The 24155-nt window shown below is 50.9% G+C and overlaps 1 protein-coding gene across 1 annotated transcript in view; it reads left to right on the forward strand.

Moving 5' to 3' along the window:
* LOC127057074 (zinc finger protein 560-like) overlaps window positions 1-24155 on the forward strand; it is a 121453-nt gene extending 97298 nt beyond the window's left edge. The window contains exon 5 of the mRNA XM_050965734.1: window positions 23954-24155. Coding sequence (XP_050821691.1) covers window positions 23954-24121 — 168 coding nt within the window. The 3' untranslated portion in view covers window positions 24122-24155. The remainder of the gene's footprint in view (window positions 1-23953) is intronic.

Below are 24155 nucleotides of genomic sequence, written 5' to 3' on the forward strand. Positions count from 1 at the left end.
CACAGTTCCTCATCCACACAATCAGGGTGACAACACTCCACATCTCACACCCTAACAACAAATAAACTGGGGATACCATAGCTGCCAAAGTAACCATCCCAGGCTGCCGTGGCCATGTCACGCACGGTGAGTGTGTCTATGCAAACATGATCAGACCCTGAAATCCTTTTCCACACTTGCCATAATTCACCACCAGATGTTAGGGTAGAGTTCATCCTGCTTCTGCTTACATAGCTATCTGTGCCCTCCACAACCCCCTAATCCCACCAGAACCCATCTAGCCTGGATAATGGTGTCTGTGCTTTCCACAAACCTCTAAGCCCCCCAGGGAACCCACAAGCCCAGATGTAGGCATCTGTATGCCCCACACACCCCTTAATACCCACAGGAACCTTCCAGACTGTAGGTAGGTATCTGTGACCCCTAGAGCCCCACAAAGTCCTTCGGGACCCCTACAGCATGGATGTTTGTATCTGCGACCGACAAAAACCGCCTAAGCTACCCAGGGCCACCTACCATCAGGATGTAGGTATCTGTTCCCCCCCCAAATACAGCTAATCCCCCCGGAACCCCTCCAGCCTAGATGTAGGTATCTCTGACCCCACGAATGCGCTAAGACATGACAGGACCCCTCCAGCATCGACATAGGTATCTGTGCCCACACAACCCTCCTAAGACCCCCAAAACCCCTCCAGCCTAGACGCAGGTATCTGTGCCCAGCATGAACCCGCTAAGGTCCCTAGGACCCCTCTTGCCTGGATGAATGTATCTGTGTCCCTTACAAACCCCTAAGCCCCCCCCACCAGGATTCCTATAGACCGGACGTAGATATCTGTGCACCCTCACGAACCCACTGATCCTCCCAGCGACCCCTACAGCATGGAAGTAGGTATCTGTACCCCAAAATTCCCCAAAGCAACCCCAGGACCCCTACAGCCTCGATATAGGTATCTGTGCCCCCGCACAACTCCCTAATACCCCCAGAACTCCTCCAGCCTGGACGTAGATATTTGTGACTTCCAGGAACCCCCAAAGCCCTCCCCAGGACTTTTCCAGTCCCTACATAGGTATCTCTGCCCCCCACCAGCCTTCTAAGACCTATAGGGCCCCCACCAGCCTGGTTATAACTATGTGTACGCCACAAAAACCCCCTCAGCTTCCCAGGGCTCCCTCCAACCGGTACGTAGGTATCTGCGCAACCACAAACCCTTAAGTCTCCCAGGGACCCCTCCAGACCATACGTAGGTTTCTGTGACCCTTACCTACTCCTTAAACCCCCAGGGACCACTACAGCCTGGACGCATGTATCTATGCTCACCACAACCCCCTAAACCATCCAGGGACCTCTCCAGCCCTGACGTAGATATTTGTGCCCCTCATGAAGCCCCTAATGCCCACCAGAATGTCTCCAGCCTGGACGTAGCTATCCGTGCCCCCCACGACCCCTAAGCCCCCCAGGGATCTCTACAGCCTCTACATAGGCGTGATGCTCTGTGCATTACCCTGCATGGCCACATGTTGTCACTGTTCCTCTATGAGAGAAATGCTCTGTGCATTACTCTGCGTGGCCACATGGAATCAATGTTGCTCCATCCAGGAAATGCTCTGTGCATTTCGCTGCATGGCCACATGGTGTCACTGTTGCTCCATGCAGGAAATGCTCTGTTCATTACCTGGTGTGGTCACAAGGTGTCAATGTTGCTCCATGCGGGAAATGTTCTGTTCATTACCCTGCCTGATCACACGGTGTCACAGTTGCTCCATATGGGAAATGTTCTGTGCGTTACCGTGCGTGGCCACATGGTGTCACTGTTGCTCCATGCGGGAAATGCACTGTGCATTACCCAGTGTGGCCACACGGTGTCACTGTTGCTCCATGAGGGAAATGCTCTGTGCATTACTGTGATGGAGTAGGGACTGTCTGTGTGGGGAATGGGAGAGCAGGGGGTGACTTTAGGACCGGACACGTGCTCAGCCTGTAACCTGAGCTAGGGGGGGAGAGTGGTCAGCACCTTTGCACGGGAAGCTGGACACAGGAAATGGCCAGCTGGAGGGAGTTGGGTTAGTTCAGTTTCGGTTTTGGTTTGGGTGGTTGGAATTCAGGGATTCCCAAACTGGGAACTAAGTTTCCTGAACCCCTAGAAGGACTTGATTGTGGGGTCCTGCTTGTGCCTCCAAGCTCTGCTGTATCCTTCGCTCCTGTGTCCAAGAAACCTTCTGTTTTACTGGCTGGCTGAGAGTCACTGTGAGTCCCAGGAAGAGGGGTGCAGGACCGGACTCCCCCACACTCCGTGACAGACCCTAAGCCCCTCCGAGACCCCTGCAGCCTGCACGTAGGTATCTGTGCCTCCCACAAACCCCCTAAGCCCCCGAGGGACCTATACAGCCAGAACATTGGTATCTGTACCTCATATAGACTCCATAAGCCCCTTGCGACACTCCAGTGTGCACGTAGGTATATGTGCCCCTCAGAAACCCTCTAAGCCCCCAGGAACCCCTACAGCCTGGACATAGGTATTTGCACTCCCACAACCCCCGTAACCCTCTGCTCCCGGGACATCTACAATCTGGACGTAGATATCTGTGGCCCTCACGAAACCTCTAACCCCCCCTGGGAACGATACAGCCTGGACATACGTATCTGTGCCCACTTGAACCCCTAAAACCCACTGGTACCCCTACAGCCTGGACATCATAGGTGTCTTTGGCCCCCACAAATCCCCTAAGACTCCCAGGATGCCTCCAGCCTGGACGTAGGTATCTTTGCCCCCCACTAACCCCCTAAGCCCCCCTGGTAACCCTACAGCCTGAATGTAAGAATATGTGCCCCCCACGAACCCTGTAAGCCCCCATGGGACCCCTAGAGCGAGCATGGAGATTGGTATCTGTGTCCCCCCCAAACTCTCTAAGCTCCCCAGGGACCGCTATGGCCTGGACATAGGTATCTGTGCACCCCAAGGCCCCTAATATCCCCCAGACCTCTGCAGCCTGGCTGTAGGTGTGACGGTGCTGCCCGTGGGAGCCAGCTCAGCTCACTCAATCAGAGTGAATTGCAAACAAAACAGAGCAGACAAATCCCAAACGCTGCTGGTTATTTCAATACTTAGATTTACCAAGCCAGCACAAAATAGCTTCTGTAGTACCTCACTGGTTACTTAGAAGTTTAAACCACGCAGTTCTCTTAAAGTACCCAGCCTCAGGCCTCCGTCCAGACACACCTGTTAGATATGATGATGATTCCTGAAAATCTTACTTCATCATGTTAAAGAAAAGATTCTTCTGATCCCAAAGGATCAGCCACATAACCAGGTTCAATTATAACTTAGATTTTACCTAAAATACATGCTATAGCCAATTCTTATTAAGTAAGCTAAAATTTATTAGAAAAGAAAAGAGAGAGAGTGAGTGTTGGTTAAAAGATTAATAGACATATAGACTTGAATTCAATTTTTGAGGTTCAGATACAAAGTAGAGATGAGCTTGTAATTGCCAAAAGTCCTTTTAGAAATAGTCCATAGGTTATAATCCAATGTCCATATTCAGGGTGGCTCCAGTCAATGACTGGGGATCTCAATCCCTGTGGCTTAAGGTTTCCCCCTCTTGAAACCCAAAGCAGATCTGAGATGAAGAAGGATCGTGTCCCAGGTTCTTAAACATTTCCAGCAGCCTTTCGGCCTGAGAAAACAATAGGCATAACTCTCCTTCCAAGCATCCTGGCAATTAGTACAGAGTAATTTATTCATTAAACAGTTCAGATACAGATTACCACAACCTTCAAAGAGGCACAGACAATAACACTATTTCACTCAAGTATCATCATAAATGTTAATATTCTTTTTTTGCTCTTTGAATTTAAACTATAGCAATAGACAAGACTTGTTTGCCTACATCACAAGACCTGAGCAAACACCTCCCCTTCTACCTCTAACACTGCAGACTGGCATTTCAAGGCTCTGTTCATTTACATATCTTGTTAATCAGTTTTAAGGTTCACCCACGGGTCAGGTCAGTCGGTGAGGTGAGTTAATTAACTCTTTCTGGCCCTGTCACCTTTCAGTGAGATATTAGATTACACTTATAATGTCACAGTCGCGGTGCAGCTCCCCGTAGACTCTGCCTGCGCCTCTCACCGAGCTGGAGTACAGCAGGCGAGGGGAGAGCACTCAATGTATTGCATCTACACTAGACGCGATATATCGATCCCAAGCTGGATCGATCGCTGCCCACCGATTCGGCAGGTGGTCTAGACATACCCCGAGTATCTGGTGATCGGAGCTGGACCCCCGATTGGGACACATTGAAGGAACTCAGGGGTTAAGGAGCCTCTATTGTCAACTGTCAGGGCTGCTGTGGCTCAGAGGAGGGTGCTTGACTGCCTGGCAGGCTTAGGCGCCGCAAGCCTTGGAGGTGAGAGAAGTGAAGCGGCCACGGCGTGCTCAGGGTGCTCGTTCTCGGAGCAGGGGTGAGCTCGGGCGAGGGGGCTGCCTCAGGACAGAGCAGGAGAGTTGCCACAAGAGGGGAGCCTCAGGGTGGAGGGAGGAGCTACCACGGGTGGGGAGCCTCAGGGCAGGGGTGCGGGGGGGGAGGGTGCAAGGTGGAAGTTTCGCCGAGGGCATGAAACTTCCTTGCACCGGCCCTGCCCCACGCCCTGCCTGCAGCCAGCCCTGCACCCCCTGCCCTGCCCTGCCGGTAGTCAGCCTCTGTCTCCAGCCAGCCCTGCACCTTCTGCTTTGCCTGCACCATCCGCATCCTCCCTGTCCTGTCTCCAGCCAACCCCTGATGCACTCCCCTGCCTGAAGCCAGCCAGCCACGCAGCACTTGCCCTGCCTGAAGCCAGACCCTACCTCCAGCCAACCCCACATCCACTGGTGCCCTGCACTTCCCAGGGCAGTAACCCTGCACATCTGCTTCAATGACGGGGGCAGGGAGCAGCTGGGACCCACACATGTGAACACCCTAGGGTGACCAGACAGCAAGTGTGAAAAATCGGGACGGCGTGGGGGTTAATAGGATCCTAGATAAGACCCCAAAATTCGGACTGTCCCTGTAAAATTGGGACATCTGGTCACCACAGCACACCCCCTGGACTCCTGAGTTCCATTGCTGGGTTTCCTATTGGTTCCTCTGCTGCTTGCTTTCCTTTTCCTGGGGACTTTGGGCAAGTTGCTCCCTACTCTCGGGCTCTGTCCCCAGCAGTCAAATGGGGATTTCATACCTTCCCGCTATTGGAAAGTGCTGGAAGAATCTCTCAGCAAAACCTGCTCTGACAGTGCTAAGCAGCATATGACCAATCAAGGTCGGAGCTCACTGCCCAGGAGGAGTGCTTGGCTCTGGGGTTTCACTTCAGCCCAGTGTAGAGAGAGAGCCCTAACCATGGAGTTTGGCTCAAGAAGACCAAGTCTCCAATTTGTTAAGGGTGTTTTGAATTTCAATCCTGTGCTCCAAAGTGCTTGGTGTCAGTTGTAAACTTTAGGAGCATGCTCTCCACTCCATTTTCCAAATCATTCATGAAAATATAGAATAGTACCTGACACCGGACTGATCGCTGCCAGACCCACTAGGTTCACCCTCCCCGTTGGGCAGCTAAACATGGAGAAGGGCTCCTGGAGTCTTGGCTTTCAACCAGCTCTGCACCCACATTACACTGATTGCAGCTGGACTGCATTTCCCTCGTTTGCTTCTGAGAATGTCCTATGGCATTGTGTCAAAAGCCTTAGTAACACCAAGCTAGATCCCATCTATTGTTTACTCACCTCTACCAGGTCCAGAACCCTGCCAAAGAAGGAAAGAGGATTGGTTTGGAATGATTTGTTCTTGACAATTCCACGCTCACTAGTCATAAGAACCAAATCATCCCGTAGGTGCTGCTGACAAACTGAGTGTTTAAGAATGTATTGCAGGATCTCTCGAGCTATGGCAGTCAGGCTAGCTAGTCTGTAAGTCCCAGAGGTCTTTTTGTTCCCCTTTGAAAGATAGGTCCTGTCTTGTTCATGGATGGGAAGATGTTCTTTTTCAGGGGTCTCAGACAAGAACTGGGGCACAACACCTGGTTTGTTAAGGCCACAAAAACGGAGGCAGGAACCTCTTCTCTGCTGCTGGCAAAGAACCACAGGTACCTAAAAGATAGGGACTCACATCTTTGAATGGGCTTTAAAAATGCAGTTGTTAATAAGTTTGGCCCCGACAATTTCTTGTTTCCACAGACTAGACATTTTAGCAAACTTTAGAATTCCTTGGTGCTAAAAACTCTGAAACTCCCCTTTCTCCTTCACAGAAGGCTTTAATACCCCTTATCTCACTTGGGCTCTAAACTGCCCATAGTTCGAGAACTGTTCTTGTTCTGATTGGACAGATGGGAGAAGGGAAGTGACCCACCCAAGGCCTACACAACAAGGCGATGGCAGAGCCAGAAAGAGAAGCAACCAGTTCTGACTCCTGATCTAACAGATGAAAACACCCCAGAGCCCAGGAATCGAGATGGTGGGAAAATTTCATTCAAACCGTTTCTGTCCGAAAATCCCATTTAGACTAAACCAGTTTGTTTCTCAAAATCATAACAAGTGGGATGAAAGATCTTTGCAAAAATATTTTGTTGCGAAACAAAAGCATCTCCTCTTTGTCAGAGTGTGTTAAATTGTCTCCTCGCACACAAAGAGGAGACACTTAAATCTCAACCATTAGATAAGATGCTTCAATCTGAGCTAAGTCGTTGCTACTATTAACAATTTCAAAATAAAAAAATACAAATAAAATAGACTATTTCAGCTAATCTATTATGTCATAATCTGCTCTGAGTAAACATGATGGGAAACTTCATATTATGCACTACTTCTAGTGACACTCCCAAATGGATCCGCATCCTTCACCCACCATGAGGTAGGTAAGAGCGGATCATTATTATCCCTACTTGAAAGAGGGAGAAGCTAAGGCTGAGAAAGGAAAATTGACTTGTCTTACGTCACACAGCCCGTCAGAGGCAGTGTTGGGAATAGGACCGAAGAGCCCTGATTTTCAAACAAACCATCGGATCTTGAATTTCAGACATTGAATGACCTGAATATTGTGCTCTCAGATGAGCTCCAGACCAACAGTGACAGTAATTATTCAGCAAGCATTTGAGGAGAACTGCAATGTCAGATGGAATCATCAACTGCTCAGAGACAATTAATGCAGAGAAGCAGCAAAATTAATCAAAGATAGAACTGGTTCTGACTTATTTACTTGATCTTAAAAGAGAACAACAAGGACCTGAGTCTCCTCCCTGTCAATAACCCCCTGCTCAACCAATCAGGGTAGAGACTGAGAACGGGAGGCTGAGGGTTCTCACCAGAGAGCCCAAAGGATGGCCGAGGTCACCGGTGGGGATCACTGCCCGAGCACTATTTCAGTCCCACATTTTTGGGTGGACCTTCCATAGTGGGAGCTGCAGAGGACTTCCCTGCAACACACACACACACAACTCCGTCCTGTTGTTGGGAAGGGAACAGGAGAAAGAACAAAAGAAGCAAGAGAAGAAGAAGAGGGAGGGATGGAGGAAGAGGTGAAACAAAAAGGACAAACCCTAATGTCCCCAGCGATTCTAAGGGACAAAATCCCAGGTGTGCAATAAAATTCTGCCTCCTTAAGCTCGTGTTTTCCATGCCTAGAATTCACTTGTCACCAGATAGATCAGACTGAACAGGTTTCAAACCTCCAGGAGGCTCTTACCTTCTAACCAGGGACGGCTGTTTTCTAGTAAAATCACTACAATTGAAGGAGGAAACTCGAAAGAGGTTCCTCCTGGCGCTCACGTCCATGACCCCAAATAATCTCTCAGCCCTGAAAGAGAGACCTGGAGAAGGAAACGTGCTGAAGCAAAGCCACAGAGGTCTCTGAGGTTTCCCTGGCCCCTCGCCCTTGTCCTGCCTGGCTGATGTCAGCATCTCTCTGTGAGGTCACCACCTCCCCACCATCTTTGACCAATAGTCTTAGGTCCTGCAAAAGGCCTTTGTGATGTCACTGCCACACCCTTCCCTTGCTGGGCTAATGTCCTGAACCTGACCAGGCACTTTGGAGGTTTGAGCTACTCCCTGTGGATCACCCCACTCAAGGAGCGTTCGTTCTAGGCAGCAAGCCGGCTAGACAGGAAAACATCAGACGCTGCTCCCAACGCTACACTCAGTTATTCAGAAATTAGTCGACTTCATGGTCAGAAGACACCATTAGAGAATCTAACCTGCATATCACAGGCCTCCTGTATGACATAACAGCTACTTTGGGGGCAAACACATTCCAGAAAGGCATCTAGTCTTCATTAAATGACATCAGGAGATGGTGAATCCACCACTTTCCTTGGTAGCTTGCTCCTGTGGTGAATCATCCTCGCTGTTGACTATTGTGCCTCAGTTGTAATATGAATTTGTCTCTTTTCACTTTCCAGCCATTGGGTCTTGTTATGCCTTTCTCTGCTCCATTCAAGAGCCCGTAAATACCCAATCTATTCTCTCCATTAAGGCCCTTCAACATTTCAATGAAATCACCTTTCAATCTTCTTTTGATAAGCTAAACAGGTTGAGCTCTTTCAATAGCTCACTGGAAGGCATTTTTCTCCAGCCCTCAGAATATTTGGTGGCTCTTTGCTGCCCTAGCTCCAATTTCACAACATCTTTTTCAAATGAGGATACCAGAACTGGAGGCAGTATAAAGGTTGTATAAAGGTAAAATTAAATAGGTTGCAGAGGAGTTTTTTTTAATTTCGGCTTTTGTTGCTAAAAATTTTGTCTCTCTGCGGTGAGAAAAAACACTCCCCGAATGCCAAAATTTGAACCATGAAAAGCGGCAGTGTGAACAGCGCATCATAGGTGGAGCTGTGCTCCCGGTGACAAAGCTCCTGCCCCTCATTGGAGGTAGTTCGGCTTTGTTGCCGGGGAAGCTCTCTCTCAGCGATAAGGACGGCCACACAGCGCACCTTACAATGGCATGGTTAGAGTGGCACAGCTGCACCGTAGTAAGGTGCGTGGTGTAGACACAGCCTCAGAGCTGGGGAAAGCCGACAGGCGCTGAGGAGCACAGGGTTCAGACAGAGACATCCGTTAGGAGACGAACTATTCACAGGGATTCTCTATAGCCTAGTAAGGTGGAGAGGATGGAAGATGATAATGTACAGGTTGGTTCTGATGAGAAACAGTGAAATGAAAGAGTCTCCCTCAATTACATCATGTAATAGCAGACAGCTAAAATGGGACACATTTTAGAAGTGCTTAAATACAAACGCTAAACGTCTAAGTACTAAGACTGGTGAATTTGAGTGCCTGGTATTGAGTGACGATATTGATAGAATAGGCATCACAGAAACCCTTGCACCCCCTCCTGCACCCACGTGGGGAGACTGACCTGTGTGCATGGAGCAGCTGGCATTGTTGCCCCCCACTCCTCCCTGGAACGCTGCTCATCTGTGCACCCCTAGGGGCTGTGGGATGTGGGGGCAAGAAGTGAGATCATCCGAGCTCCCTGCATCCAGGTCACTTTCCTCAGCCGGGCTGCATAGCGGGAGGGCAGAGAGCAGCAGCTTCTGATGCTCCCCTCACAGCACAGCCCAAGTGGGAATAGTGACCAGGACGCATGGAGCACATAGGGTTGCTCCTTACTCCCCTCAAACCTCTGTGGACCCATGGAGGAGCATTGGGGCAGGGGAGAACAGTGAGCACCTTTGCACTGCCACACGGTGCCCTTTGACCCCTGGAGCCCTGGGCGGCTAGGTGGGGTCACCACCCCTAAGGCCAGCCAGGCTCCCCAGAACGAGCAGCAGAAAACGCAGAGACTGGCCACACACTGAGCAGTGGTAGCCTGGGCGGCTCGTAATGGAGGCTCAGGGGGGAGGGGTGTCATAATATTTTTTCCCAGATTTGGACCTTAGCGTCCAAAATATGGGTGTTAGCATGAAAACCTCCAAGCTTAGTTACCAGCTTGGACCTGGTAAAGCTGCCACCAGCCAGAGATTTATACAGTGCCTGGCTCACTGTGGTCTCCCCAAAACCTTCCCCGGGGGACCCCCAAGCTCAGATGCCTTGAGTCTCACAACAAAGGGAAATAAACCATTTCCCTTCCCGCTCCTCCCCTCCAGGTGTTCCCTCCCTGGGTTCCTTGAGAGATATACAGAAGCAAGCTCCGTGAATCTAAACAGAGGGACTCCTCCCTCCCTGTTTCCAGTCCTGGAAACAGTAGTACCAAGATAGCTAATCTCTCTTCCCGCTTACCCAGAGGGTATGCAAAGTCAGGCTAGTAAATCTAACACAATGAGATTTTCCCCCTGACTTCTTCCTCCCACCAATTCCTTGGTGAGCTGCAGACTCAATTCCCTGGAGTCCCCACTAAAGAAAAAATCCAACAGGTCTTAAAAAGAAAGCTTTATATAAAAAGAAAGAAAAGGACATAAAAATGGTCTCTCTGTATAAAGGTGACAAATACAGGGTTATTTGCTTAAAAGAAAAAAATGAATAAACAGTCTTATCCAAAAAGAATTCAATTTAAACATTCCAGCAACTACACACATGTAAATACAAAAAAAACAATATAAACTTATTGTCTTCTTATCTTTGTACTTACAACTTGGAAACAGAAGATTAGAAAGGCAGGAGATCGAAAAATCACTCTCATAGCCGAGACGCCACAGACACAAGACAAAGAACAAAGAACTCACACACAAACTTCCCTCCACCCAGATTTGAAAAAGTCTTGTTTCCTGATTGGTCCTCTGGTCAGGTGTTTTAGGTTACTGGTGTTTCCCCTTTATAGGTAAAAGAACATTAACCCTTAGCTATCTGTTTATGACAAGGGGGCTCAGCCTCCCCAAACCTTGCACTGCCAAGGGGACAGTGGGGCCCATGATCAGGGGCCCTGGCCAAGTTAGGTCCCCCTGGAAAAGTCTCCCCTATGTCAGCCCCAGGGCTGGAGGAGCTCCCACTCCCTGCTACAGCCCGGGGGCTGCAGCAGGGGCACAGAGCTTCTCTGGTCTCAGGGCCACAGCGGGGCAGGGCTAAAGGAGTGATAGGGTGGGGCTGGTGGGGGAAGGGGTGGAACAGAAGTGACAGTGGATGGGGCCATGGGTGGAAGGGGGTAGAGCCACAGACAGAAGGTAGGGGCATGGTTCTGGTGCTGGGGCCCCCACACTTGTTCTCCCTTTCCCGGGGGTTTGGCATCACTAGCCCCGGCTTAGCGAGTAGGGTTCAGTGGTCCCCATAATGTGGGGTGCTACTCCTAGGGGGACACAGAGGAACATTCATGGGGGCACCTCAGGACCTGAGCCAGCCCACATAGAGGGCAGAGAGGGAGCACCGCTCTGCCACAGCTCTTCCCCAACCCCACCCTCAGTCTGAGACTCTGGCTCCCAGCCCGGCGTCGACCCCTTTACCCCTGTCCGCACCCCTCTCCCCAGCAAGCAACAGCCCCACTCCTCCCAGCCCCAGTTCTTGACCGTGGCTTCCGAGGGGCCACAGCCATGGCTAAGAGGGCACAATGTGAAATGTTTGGGGACCATTGGTTTAGTGTGACGTCCTCAATCACTTCTCTGCAGTCCAATAAAAGCTATTCCTCACTCACCTACCCCTCCATCAGGACGGACTAGGTATGTTCTGCTGCCCTTCACTCATACAGGAAGGAGAATAACATTTCATTCCACTCAATCCTAAAGTGATTTGTAACCCAAGACCATCCCAAACTGGTCATTTTGGGGAAGCGGCCCCATCATGCTGCATAGCTAGGCAGAGTAGGCGTGTCTATGCAAACACGATCTGTTCCTGAAGTCTTTCCCCAGCTCCTCACTAGGTGAGAGAGGGGAGCTCATTCAGACCCTGCTTACGCTTAGTATTTAAAAACTCCTTAGTGTCCCTATCTCCGCCGGCCTTAGATTTCTCCTCCTGTCCGTTTTTTGATAGCTCAGATGAGGTGACCGAGTGGTTAAGGTGATGGACTGCTACCCCATTATATTCTGCCTGTATGGATTCAAATCCCATTCTCATCAGAGGCATTTAGTCTTCACCCTCCTTTATAGACAACCATCTCCCCCTTTGGTACAATAACAGAGCAAACAATGTTGCTTGTGTTACCCAAAATTGGGTCAGTTAGTAAGCTTAGAGAGGACTAATAATGCCCTTCCCCCCCAGAGTTTGGCAGAAAGCAGCACATTTATTAGCTTGATAGCTAAGCTCAAAAGAAGGGATGGGGGAGGGTGTCACACTCATACTCACGCTCCCAGGACAGGCCTGGCAGCGGAGATGTCAGGATCCTTTAAGGTAAGTGTCCCACAGCGCAGCGATGGACGGTGCGATGAAGATCAGTCTCCCTGAGGTGCAATAGAATGTAACACAGCGAACCACTGGCCAGATGGGCCGGGTGAAGGGCATTCACTGGAGGTACAAAGGAGAGTGGGAAAGCCACTTCACAGGCATTCAAAGAGGGAAAGGACACAAGCTGGGGGAGTTTAACAGACCTTTTGAGCATTCAGTTTATACAGAGCATACAGATCACTGCTGCTCCTACAACATGATAAGTTCTCAAGCAGCATGTTTCTTACTTTGCCCATCTGTCAATTTTGATGATTATTGATGGAAATATTTTGCCATTGGGTTGTGTGTTTACACAGAAATTGACATTTACCAACAAATACACAATTCTTCCAAGCCTGCCTAGTCTGCAGTTGATGGGTTTAGAGGGACACATTCACTCTTCCAGGTCCCCATTCCAGGCCTGTGCTCTCCAGGTTGTCAACTTCCAGCACTGCTGGGATCCTTCCCTCATCTCCCCCAAACCACTGCCCCACCCCCACTTCTGGGGTCCCCTCCCTACACTGTCTAACTCCACTGCTGGCAGGATCCCTTCCTGTTCCTTTCATTTCCTGCCTCCACTCTGGGCAAAAGCTCTGCACTCTTCCCACACCAGAAGTTGAACCCAGGCCACCTGGGTGAAAACCAGGAATCCTGACCACTAGCCCATATGGGACTATTGTTGCATCTGACGAAGTGGGTATTCACCCACGACAGCTCATGCTCCAATACGTCTGTTAGTCTATAAGGTGCCACCGGATTCTTGGCTGCTCTTATTACTACAACTCAGGCCTTGGCTACACTGGAGAGTTACAGTGCAGGTGGTGGCTTTACAGCGCTGTAACTTACTCCCCGTCCACACTGGCAAGGCACATACAGCGCTGTATCTCCCTGGCTACAGTGCTGCATGTGCTCCACCTCGACGAGAGGAATAAGGAGAACAGAGCTGGTGATGCAGCGCTGGGGTGCCAGTGTAAACAGTGATTAATCTTACTACGCTGTCACTGACCTCCGGAAATTCCCATAATGCTTTAAGTAGAGATAACGCTCTTTGTTTTGGTGTGATGCCTCTGTTTGTTTTGTTGTGAGCTCAAGGCTCCCGGAGCTGCTTATCTAAAAACCAAACACAGTTACTGTTTGCAGTGAATGAGCAGAGGCAGGGGGATCCCTTTGGAACACCCACAGCTGGTGTTTGCTTGAGGAGAGAAGCAGCCGGGTGGGCACGAGGGGGGGTCTGTTTTGGATCAGCGGCTTATCTGGTCTGTGAGGAAAAAAATAAAGGCGGTTATTTGCATTTAGTGAATGAGAGAGGGGTGGGGGAGGAGACTTGAACTTGCCAGGCAGTGAGCTGACACAGTGTCAGCTCCAAAAATCCACTCGCTCTGTCTCCCCCACGCTCCGTGTCACACTCCACCCCACCCTCCTCTTTTGAAAAGCACATTGCAGCCACTTGAATGCTGGGATAGCTGCCCATAATGCACCACTCCCAACAGCGCTGCAAATGTGGCCATGACAGAGTGCTGATAGCTGTCAGTGTGTCCACACTGCAGCGCTTTCCCTAAACAGCTTTAGGAAGACAGCTTTAACTCCCAGTGCTGGACAGCTGCAAGTGTAGCCAAACCTCTCTAAGCCGACCCCTTATGAGAACAGCAGGGACTAGCATGACTAGATGTCCCGATTTTTGGGTCTTTTTCTTATATAGGTGCCTATTAACCCCACCCCCATCCCAATTTTTCACATTTGCTGTCGGATCACCCTAGCAGGGGTTGCACACAGGGCTGCATTAACCTTCAGGTGCTGAGGTTTCCCTCTCTCCATTCCCAGAGCCTGTGATCAGGAAACAGACATCAGAGCTCCCAGGTGCTGCACAGACCATGACTGAGATCAGACCCCATATTATGCAAGGTGCTGTACAAACCCTGGGCAACACTGAGACACCCAGGAGGTTCCCCTCAAATTCCCTGAGCCTCTGCTGCCCAAATTCTTCTGAATCCCTCTGGTTCACCCCCCCACCACAAAAAACCCACCTTTCCAAACAGTCCTTCTTTCCTTGCCCCCTGATTCTGGTTTCACACCCTGGGACCATCTCCTCTCTTTGTCTCTCCTCCTCCAGGTGAAGCAGAGATGGAGGCAACTTCAGCCACTGGAGTCAGCCTCAGCAAGCACTGCAGCCGGCCCAGGGGGAGTGGGGGTTTTTGCAGACACAGGAAGGGAACAGGGGGTGCTGGGAAGAAGGCGGCAGAAGAACAAAGCTCAGAGACCCAACATGAGGAAATTCCAGGGGGCGGGGCTCTGACACATCGCAGGTGCGGGCAGATCCTGGGGGCGGGGCTCTGGCTCAGCTCGAGGGCGGTGCAGCTCCTCGGGGCGGGGCTCCAGCACAGAGCAGGGGCGGAGCAGCTCCTGGGGGCGGGGCTCTGGCATAGCCCATGGGCAGGGCAGCTCCTGGGGGCGGGGCTCTGGCTCAGCTCAGGGGCGGGGCAGCTCCTGGGGGCGGGGCTCTGGCTCAGCTCAGGGGCGGGGCAGCTCCTGGGGGTGGGGCTCTGGCACATTGTGACGCGGAACCAGGGCTGAACAGCTGCTTCCTGGTTCTCCACGTGCTGCCAGCAGCGCTGGAGCTGCCCGAGCCGGAGCAGAGCTGCTGTTCTCAGCTGCAGCCAGGATCTGCCCCCGGCCCCGCTGGGATACAGGTGGGGACAGAGACTGGGGCCCGGAGGTTCCCCTTGGTGTGGCAGGCGGGGGTGGGAGGGGAGAAGCCGGAGCTGCATTCGGGGGAAGGGCGGTGGGACATTGTGACCCGGAGCCCAAGGGGAATGAGAGGCGCTGGGGGGCAGGAAAATGACTCTGCCCCAGGGAACCTGGGAGAAGCCTTGAAGGCGCCTCGGCCCCAGTGGAGCTGCAGGAGGATCCGCCCGCCCTCCCCGCTGGGAAGGGGGGGCCGGGGCCCGGCCGTCGTGTGGGGGGGAGGGGCGGACCCCGGGCCAGGTGGGGGGGGCGGTGTATTAAATCACTCCCCATAACAATGTGCTACTCCCAGGCACTTTGCATGCCCAGTTACAGCCGCTGAAGCCGCTGCCCTTCCCCCTGCCCGGACCAGCCGTAAAGTTCCGCCGGGCGCTGGGGGCGGGGCTGGAGCGGGGCGGGGTAGTAACAGGGAGCGTGGGGGGGGCGGGCGCAGAGCAGGAAATTGATGGGCGGGGGGGGGTAGGCAGCTGGAGGCAGGGTTCGTGGGGGGCTAAAGGGCACAATCCGTACTGGGGGAAGGAGCAGGAGTTGAGCTCAGGGGGAGGCGCTGTCAGAGCCCCCCCCCTTTGGTGTGAGGGCGGAGGTGTCGAGGGGGGAGGAGAAGCCGGACTTTCAGGGGGGGAGGTCACTGGGGTGGGGGGGAGTAGATCTGTCTCTGTGCAGCCAGGACATTCCCGGGGTGGGAGGGAGGTGAGTTAACTGGATCCTGTCCCTGTTTTTGCCACTTCCTCCCACACACACATTCTCTCAAGATTTCCCCTTTTCTCTCTCATTATCACACGTGGCTATAAAATCCAGGGAGATTCTCCTCCCCCCCCCCAATGATCAGCTCTCCAATTGCCTCTGATTTTCCCTTTTCTCTCCATACTTCTCAAATGTCAATTTAAAATCTCTCTGATGGGGGGTGGATTTTCCCACCGATTTTATCTGCAGCGATTTGTCCTTGTTTGAGTGGGAAATTGTTGCCCTGGGTCAATCCCCATAACATGGCTCCCACTGGAGTGGGATGGGATGAGGTTCCCGTTCTCTGCCAGGGCAGGGAAGGGAAGGGAGGAGCACATCCCCCATGGAGACTGCCCAGACCCCATTTCCCAATTCCCCTGCGGCCCCCTTCCATTGTCCAAGGAGCCTTCCACCTCCCCCCCCCCCGCCCTTAAATCAGCTCCTCAAAGGGCTCTGAGCTGCTCACGTGAATGGTTGCCCCGTGGCCGGGGGGGACCATCACATTCTGTTTATGTATTGGACAGTCATATAAAATCCAGTCCAACAGTCCCCCTTTTCCACTAGTTATTTAATAGCAACATCAAATCCCCTCCGATCTTGGTGGTTTTCTCTCATGTTATCAAATGTCGTTTGTGACAGGGTTCTCTCTGCGTGTCTCAAAGATTGATATAAAATACCCCAAACATTTGCCCCACTTCTCTCTAGTTGTTTTATTTCTAATTGAATATGATGGGTTGTTTCCCAATGTGCTAAGATGCAGCCGCCTCTGGGGTGGATCCATGGTGACCATTATTTGCTAGTGACAGAACGTGGATCTTTCTTGCCCTCCAGGTCTTCCATTCTCCTGTTAAAGAAGCACTCCCCAGGCTTCCTCTGCCTGTGTGACTGGCCAGCAGGAGGTGGTGTTAACTTTCTAGCCACTTCTCACACTCTGTGAGGTAACACTTGCAGGGGCAGGGAAGGTGTCTGTGTGGGGAGATTGCAGCTGAAGGGGCATTGTGGTAGGGGGAGGCCTCTGGGTGGCTTGGCAGGGGGTACCCTAGTCAGGTTGGTGGGTTGTGGAGGTTTGGGGTTGTCGGGGGTGGTGGTTCTGATGTGCCCATCCCTGAGGCTATGGGTCCTGGAGGTGGGTATCGCTGGGGGCCTGGTGGCTGCAGAACAGTGGGGGTGGGTGTCTCTTGGGGAGGCGGGACAGAGGGTTAGAGGGAGCCTGGTTCTGTGCCAGGGGCTCTGTCTGTGCTTCCCCCGCTGGTTCCTGGTTTTGTTGCCATGCCCAGTGCACAGAGCTGGGGGAGGGGATCCCTGGCACTAGGTGAGGGCATGCCAGGGAAACAGAGTGATGGGTCGCACTGTAAAGCATCAGGGGGTCACACTGGGCAGAGGAGGGGGTCCCAGGCAAATGTCAGGGTAGATCGTTCTGGAGGGTGGGGAAGTTCCTAGGCAGGCAATGAGGGACTGAGTTCCCAGTGGGGGGGGGTCCCTTGAGGGGGTCCCTGGCTGCTGGGGGCTCTTGGTGGGGGGAACCCTTTGGGATTCCCAACCTGGCAATCATGGTGTGGTGGGGGTTGTCTGGCCGTTGGGGCTTTGAGGGGTATCTGGGGTCCCTGGCCAGGGACTCTGGGGGCTGCGTCCCAGGGAATATCTGATGGGATCCTGGCTGGGGGGTGTCTGGGGCCCCTGGCTGGGGGGTCTGGGCTCTGGGTACTAGGGGGTGTCTGGGGGCTGCTGTTAACCATGATCCTTCTCTCCGGTCAACTTGTACCAGAGTCCTGGCTCCTAGTCACCAGGTCACCAAGTCCATTCCCCAGTCACGTGCCCTGTCACTGTGATAACTTTCTGTCCACTTAGCAAACACTGTTAGTGTGAAATCACAGAATTTACTTTTCTCCTCTTTTGAAAACTGCAGGAACTTTCGGTTCCGTTTGGAAAATTTTTGCCCCCAGTCCTTGTCCTAGATCTGCGGGGGTGAGGGAGGTGGGAAGGGAATCAGCACTGCCACACGATGGTCTTTTCCACAGAGTTCTGAACTCATTCTTTCTGAAATCCAGTGTCATTGAGACCGTTGTTAATCCAGAGTCACTGTATGGAAAGACAAGGAGTGATTCCAGATGGACAGTGGGTCAAATGAGATCAGCCATTCTCCCTGTGAGGAGGGACTCCCATTAGCTGCTCTCCCCAGAGAGCTAAAGGAGGGAAGCTGCTGAAACACTCTGTCCCTCTCTGCTCAGGATATTGGGGTTCAGCTTTCTGGGTCAGATGCTGCAGCCTCCATTGTGATCTGGGAGACCAGGCTTGGCAGCTGCTGCTCCCACAGTGGGGCTCTGTGCTGGGAAGTGACCTTAATTAAAACTTCTTCTCTGCCCGGCCCAGGGGATGACTTTCTGCAGCTGGTCCTAGCCCCCTAGGGCAGTCCTGGGCCCTGTTACTACTAAATTCTGAGCCAGAGTCTCCAGGTAACTGAAAGACCTCAGGGAATGTCCAAGGGTCTGCAAAGAAAGTGACTCTGCACAAACAACACCACCTCATTTCTCCTCCCATTAGCGGTTGCCAGGAGGAAATCCAGCCATGGGAGAGCAAAGCCCCAGGAATGGGACTGTCCCAGCCAGAGGGGCAGGGAGAGAGGACAGGGGAAGGAGAGACTGAAAGGGGCAGTGGAAGAAATGAATGTGGGGGAGAGATTTCCAGCGCTCTAGTCCACCCAGACACATGTATTGCTGCATCCTGGGGCAGAACCACTTTCCAGTGAACAAAACAAGGATCAGACAGAGCAAAAGCCAGTTCCTGACTCCATATTCCCCCTGCTGGGGTGTGGCTGCCGTGGGGTCAGTGTCTGAGGGAATCCCCCACAGTGACTCCTTTGGTTCTGCTCTTTTCTAGCCTTGTGTTCAGAGAAGGGGTGAGGGAAGAGAGAAGGGAAGTTAAAAATGTGTCTGTGGACTTAGCCTGGCAGGAGGGGCCAGGTCTAAATTGTAATAAACAGATTGAGCATTTCCCAGCATGACAGAATCTAGCGTGTCTGTCTGCAGGGAAAGGGCCTGGGGGAATTGTGATGTGAAATTAACTAAAACCGGTTCTGAAACGCCCACAACTGCCCTTCTCTCCCCAGAAAGGCTGCAGAATGTTTTCCTCCAGCTCATCCCAGCCTGGCGTGGGACAGGAAAGAGAAATGACTGCAGTGGGGTCAGTCCAGGTAGAGATTATCGGGGGATTGCTGGTGGGTTCCTGCTGGAGGAAAGGGAGAGCAAATACACCAGAGGTGGGAAGGTTTACAGAGTCTGGTTTGGAGGTTGGAGCGGGGCAGGAAATTCACAGCATGGGGAAAGGAGGAGCCCAGGGTGTGGCAGACCTGCTGGGAGTTATTTACTAAGTGGCCTAGATCCTAGGAACAGACCCAGGAGGTTTGGAGGTGGAAATGCCCTAATTTGTGAAGAGAGAAAATAACCCACCTACATGGAGCTAATCAAACTGACCAGACTCCTAGTGCTGGAGCCTGACCTCATTAACCATCAGCTGCTGTGAGATATAAAGGGGACACCCATGAGTCAGGCTTATTGGAGCTGCCTCTCCCTTCATATCCCGCTCCTCACAATGAGGAGGGTGTTGGGCATCCTACCAGCGAGCTCTCCCTGGACCCTGCTAGGGGCTCCATCTCCTGTATCAGTCAGTGGCTAGTAGGGGGGTGATGGATATGCTGGGAGAGATAAGGGGCTCTCTCTTCATCCCCTCACCCTGCCATTTGCTGGATACTCTGAGCCAGGTCGAGGTGGGACTCTCCTGACTATGATCCACCCAGAGCTTCCATTTGATTCACTCTTCTCTGCCACAAATAGTGGGGCTGTGAGTGGGGCAGAAAGTCCTTAGTGTTGGACTCTTACTCTTTCAGGGACTGGTGACCTTCAAGGAGATGGCTATGTATTTCACCAGGGAAGAGTGGGCTCTGCTGGACCCCACTCAGAGAGCCCTCTACTGGGATGTCATGCAGGAGAACTATGAGACTGTGACCTCGCTGGGTAAGGGTTCCTGTCCCTTCTGTTCTTGGAAGGGGAAATGAAGAGTGAAGGTTCACGCCACCCCCACAATGCCATCTGTACCCTGTCCTGTTTCAGCATCACCCCAATAGGCCAGTGACACAGATAATACCAGAGACCCTCCTTTGCTGCAGAACACTTTGGGAACAAAGCACAGGAGCCGTATTGCGCAGTGTCAAATACCTCCTGTTTGCTCAAGTGAAACTGGGGGTTAGGTCTGGCATAACTGTCCCATACCCCTAATCATTTTCGTTGCCCTTTTCTGAACCTTTTCCAATTCCAATATAACTATTTTTGAGATGGGGTGACATGTGCATGCAGTATTCAAGATGTGGGTGTATCATGGATTTATTTACTGTTTTTACAAATATGATCTATGAGATATTCTGTCATATCTATCACTTTCTTAATTATTTCCTACATTGTTCACTTTTTTTCACTGCTGCTGCACATTGAGTGGATGTTTTCAGAGAACTATCCACAGTGACTCCAAGATCCATCTCTTGAGTGGAAACAACTAATTTAGACCCCATCATTTTGTATGTATAGTTGGGATTGTGTTTTCCAATGGGCTGCACTATGTGCTATCCTGTCATCTAGTACTGCTGAGATCCTGGATTCAGTAATATCCCTGCCCTTCCTGTTCCCTTTCTCCACCGAACCCCGCCAGCCCATGCTTCCTGTTCCCAGCTTCCCCAGGATTCTCGCACTGTCTCTGAACCTCTCTGTCAGCAAGAAGCAGTGCCAGGGACACTTGCCCTCTGTCTGGAGTCTTCGATTTCTGGGACATGGATTTACTTTCTCTGTGTTCTAAGAGGCTCTGTCATAATGAGTGTCTGTGATGTTACCCAGAGTACAATCTGGACTGTTAAATAGCTGTCCCCCAGTCCTCCTGCATGGGGTGCCTTTTCCACTGTTTTCCCGTGAGAACAGCCCCTCTTGGCCAATTAACACACAGTCTCCAGCATGTAACTCACTCCCAGCTACACAGTATTGAGTGCTGCTAGACAGCCACTCATGAATTACACCTCAGGAGAAAAGCAGCAAATTCTCAAGTGCCCAACTTTCCCCCAGAAATGTGCATCTTGCACTGTCCAGCACGCTACTGAACGACCCAAGCTCATATGAAGTCTGTCATTTCATCAGCGGAAAATGACATGCACCAGCTTGTTATCCCAAACAGAGTTTCCAACACACTTCAATCCACACATACTGGTTAGATGAACAATAAACCAAGATTGTTAACTACCAAAAACTAAAACTAGGCCGAGTCCATGAAAGGGGCACTCCCAGGAGAGACTGTATAAAGGCTGGAACATGAAACACCTTTGTAAACCTGAGACAGCTGCCTTGGGGACAATGACAGGGAGAATCCCCCAAAGTGACTCCTTTGTTTCTGCTCTTCTCTGGCCTCCGATTGTTCCTTCCAACGTGGAGTACTTTGCACTTGTCTCTACTGAATTTGATCCTATTTACTTCAGATCATTTCTCCCGTTTGTCCAGATCATTTTGAATTTTAATCCAATCCTCCAAAGCACTTACAACCCCTCCCAGCTTGGTGTTGTCCGCAAACTTGATACGTGTAAGAGAGAGACTGTTACTGGGAGGGTTTCCCCATGTGTCAGAGGGTTACACCCTGGTGGGAGGGGGCTAGCCCTATACTGGAATAAGGTCACTCTGTGCTTCACAGTGTGCTAGAACCTAGAATGTGCATTAGCAGGGGAAAAGCTGGGGGGAATCGGCTTGGGGAATGGACAAAAGCCTAGTCTGAATTCTCACACCTTGCCCTTTTCACCCCGGCAGGCCAGAGAATAACATCCATGTTTCGCTGCAGATCATCTCGTCCTCCCAGGGGCAAGGAAATGGCTGCAATGGAGCTGGCTCAGGTTAGAGATTATCAGGGTGGCGAGCTCTGCTTGGAGGTTGAGGAGCAGTAAATGCATAAGAGGGTGGGAATTGCTAGAGGTGGTGGGAAGCAGGAAATATCTCGGGTGGAGAAAGAGAGGGGACAGCATGTGACAAACCTGCTGAGACTTGTGTAGTGTAGGGCGTGATGGGTTGTCACCCCCAGGAGGCAGTTTGTGGAGTTTCTGGGAACTGCTGTGTCCTCTAACCCTCACGCTGGGCTGGCCCTTCTCACACTGCTTTGCTGGAGATTTCGCCAGCCTCTCCAGGGCCTGTTATCACCCAACACAACAGCAGGTGACGCCATGCAGCCAACTAAGCTACCTGAGTGCGTTACCTAAGCCACTCAAGGACAGATAGAAGACAAGAGCCAATTTCCCACTCCTCAACCTTGCACACTTGCTGTAGTATAAATCCAGAATGATACCATCTTATAGTGCACAGGGATCTCTATAATGCAAGCTCATTAATGTAGTTCCCCTTCCCCTCGATATGCGACAGATGTACACAAGAAGCTGAGATTTTCCCCAGACACTTCACTCAAAATACGCTGGTTAAGATAAAGCATCAAACAAGTTTATTAACTGCAGAAAGATAGATGAAGTGATTATAAGTGATAACAAACAGATCAAAGCAGATTATTTAGCAAATAACCAAAACTCAGACTAAGCCTAACATACTAGATGGATAGAATTTGAATTAGCAATTTCTCACTCTGACTGATGGTACAAGCAGTCCCCCAAGTTTCCATACACAAGCTAGAAATCTCTTGATCCTGGGAGCAGCACTTCCCCCACATCCGTTTTTGTTTCTCAGGTGTTACCAGAAGTTCTCTTGTGTGGAGAATGAGGCCAAGAGATGATGTCACACCCCACCTTATGTAGCTTTTCCATATGGTGGGAACCTTTTGTTTCAAACTCAGTTTCTAGTCCAGTTTGTGGAAAAATACAGGTACTAAAATGGAGTTTAGTGTCATGTGGTCTGGTCACAGGCCCTGCTGAGTCATAGTAGCCATGACTCATAGGCTGGCTGAAACATTCACAGGAAGGCTAAGCTCTTCCACAGTCCATTGTCTTTGTTGAGCCATCAGCACTGTCTGGCTTCTTCATTGTTGTACCTGAAAGGCTCATTGTGGGTGTTACTCAGAGTAAGCACATTTGAAATACAGATACAGAGTCAATATCCATAACTTCAGATACGAACATGATATGTGCACACAAATAGGATAATCATATTCAGCAAATCAGAACTTTTCCAGTGACACCACACATGATGCATCTTCTACAAAATAGATCATAATTATGTCCTAATCATATTATAATCATACACTATGATGAATATGGGGGTGTAGTGTCAGATAGGTCCTAATTTCAAGGCACAGGAGTTGGGAATGGATCTTCCCCTCTTTGTGGAACAGGAAATAACCCTCCAGCCAGGGCTGGGACAACTTCCCAGACTCTCAGTGATGGAGCCTGAATCCACTGACATTTCATTAATTACCACAAACCACAATCTTTGTGGCAACTGTAAACTTTATCAGTGATGATTTTGTACTCTCTTCTAAGTCATGGATAAGAATGTTAAACAGCACAGGGCCAAGAACCAATCCCTGCAGGAACCTGCTAGAAAGAAATCCACTCGATCATGGTTCCCCATTTATTATCAGAGTTTTTAACCTATTTAATGTATGCCGTGTTTATTTTGTATCATTCTAGGTTTTTTTAGTAAAAATATTGTGCTAATCAAGTCATGTCCCTTACGGAAGCTTAGGTATATTACATCAATACTATTAGCTTCAAACAAACTTTTGATCTCATCCAATAAGGATATCCCGTTAGTTTGATAAGCTCTATTTTCTCTAAACCTTTGTTAATGGGCACTACAATTCTGACCTTCTAACTTCTATTGTTTATGATTGACTTCCCCTTTCTTCCATATATTTTATTTGGAGAGTGCTTGGATTCCTACCAGGGAGCCACTATCAGGGTCCAGAGACAGCCCCATCTCCTATATTAAGCTCTGGCTAGTAGCTATGTGATAAATGTGAAGACCCTGCTTCTGTCTGTCAGATGGGAGACACAAAGGTTCTCTCTTTCTACCCTCTGATGCCTCCTGGCTGCTGTAGCAAGGTGGGGTGGGACTCTGTTAACATGTGCCTCTCGGAGCTTCCATTTCCCTGGTGCTGCTGTTCCGTGAATAGTGGGGTTGTGAGTGGGTCAGCAGGTACTGAGTATTGGACTCCTGCTCTTTCAGGGGCCGGTGACCTTCGAGGAGGTGGCTGTTTATTTCTCCAGGGAAGAGGGGACTCTGCTGGACCCCACTCAGAGAGCCCTCTACAGAGATGTCATGCAGGGGAACTATGAGACGATGGTCTTGCTGGGTAAGGATTCCTGTCCCTTCTGTTCTTGGAAGGGGAAATGAAGAGTGAAGGTTCATGCCACCCCCACAATGCCAT

Source organism: Gopherus flavomarginatus, chromosome 8, assembly GCF_025201925.1.
Source record: "Gopherus flavomarginatus isolate rGopFla2 chromosome 8, rGopFla2.mat.asm, whole genome shotgun sequence".
Taxonomy (NCBI): Eukaryota; Metazoa; Chordata; order Testudines; family Testudinidae; genus Gopherus; species Gopherus flavomarginatus.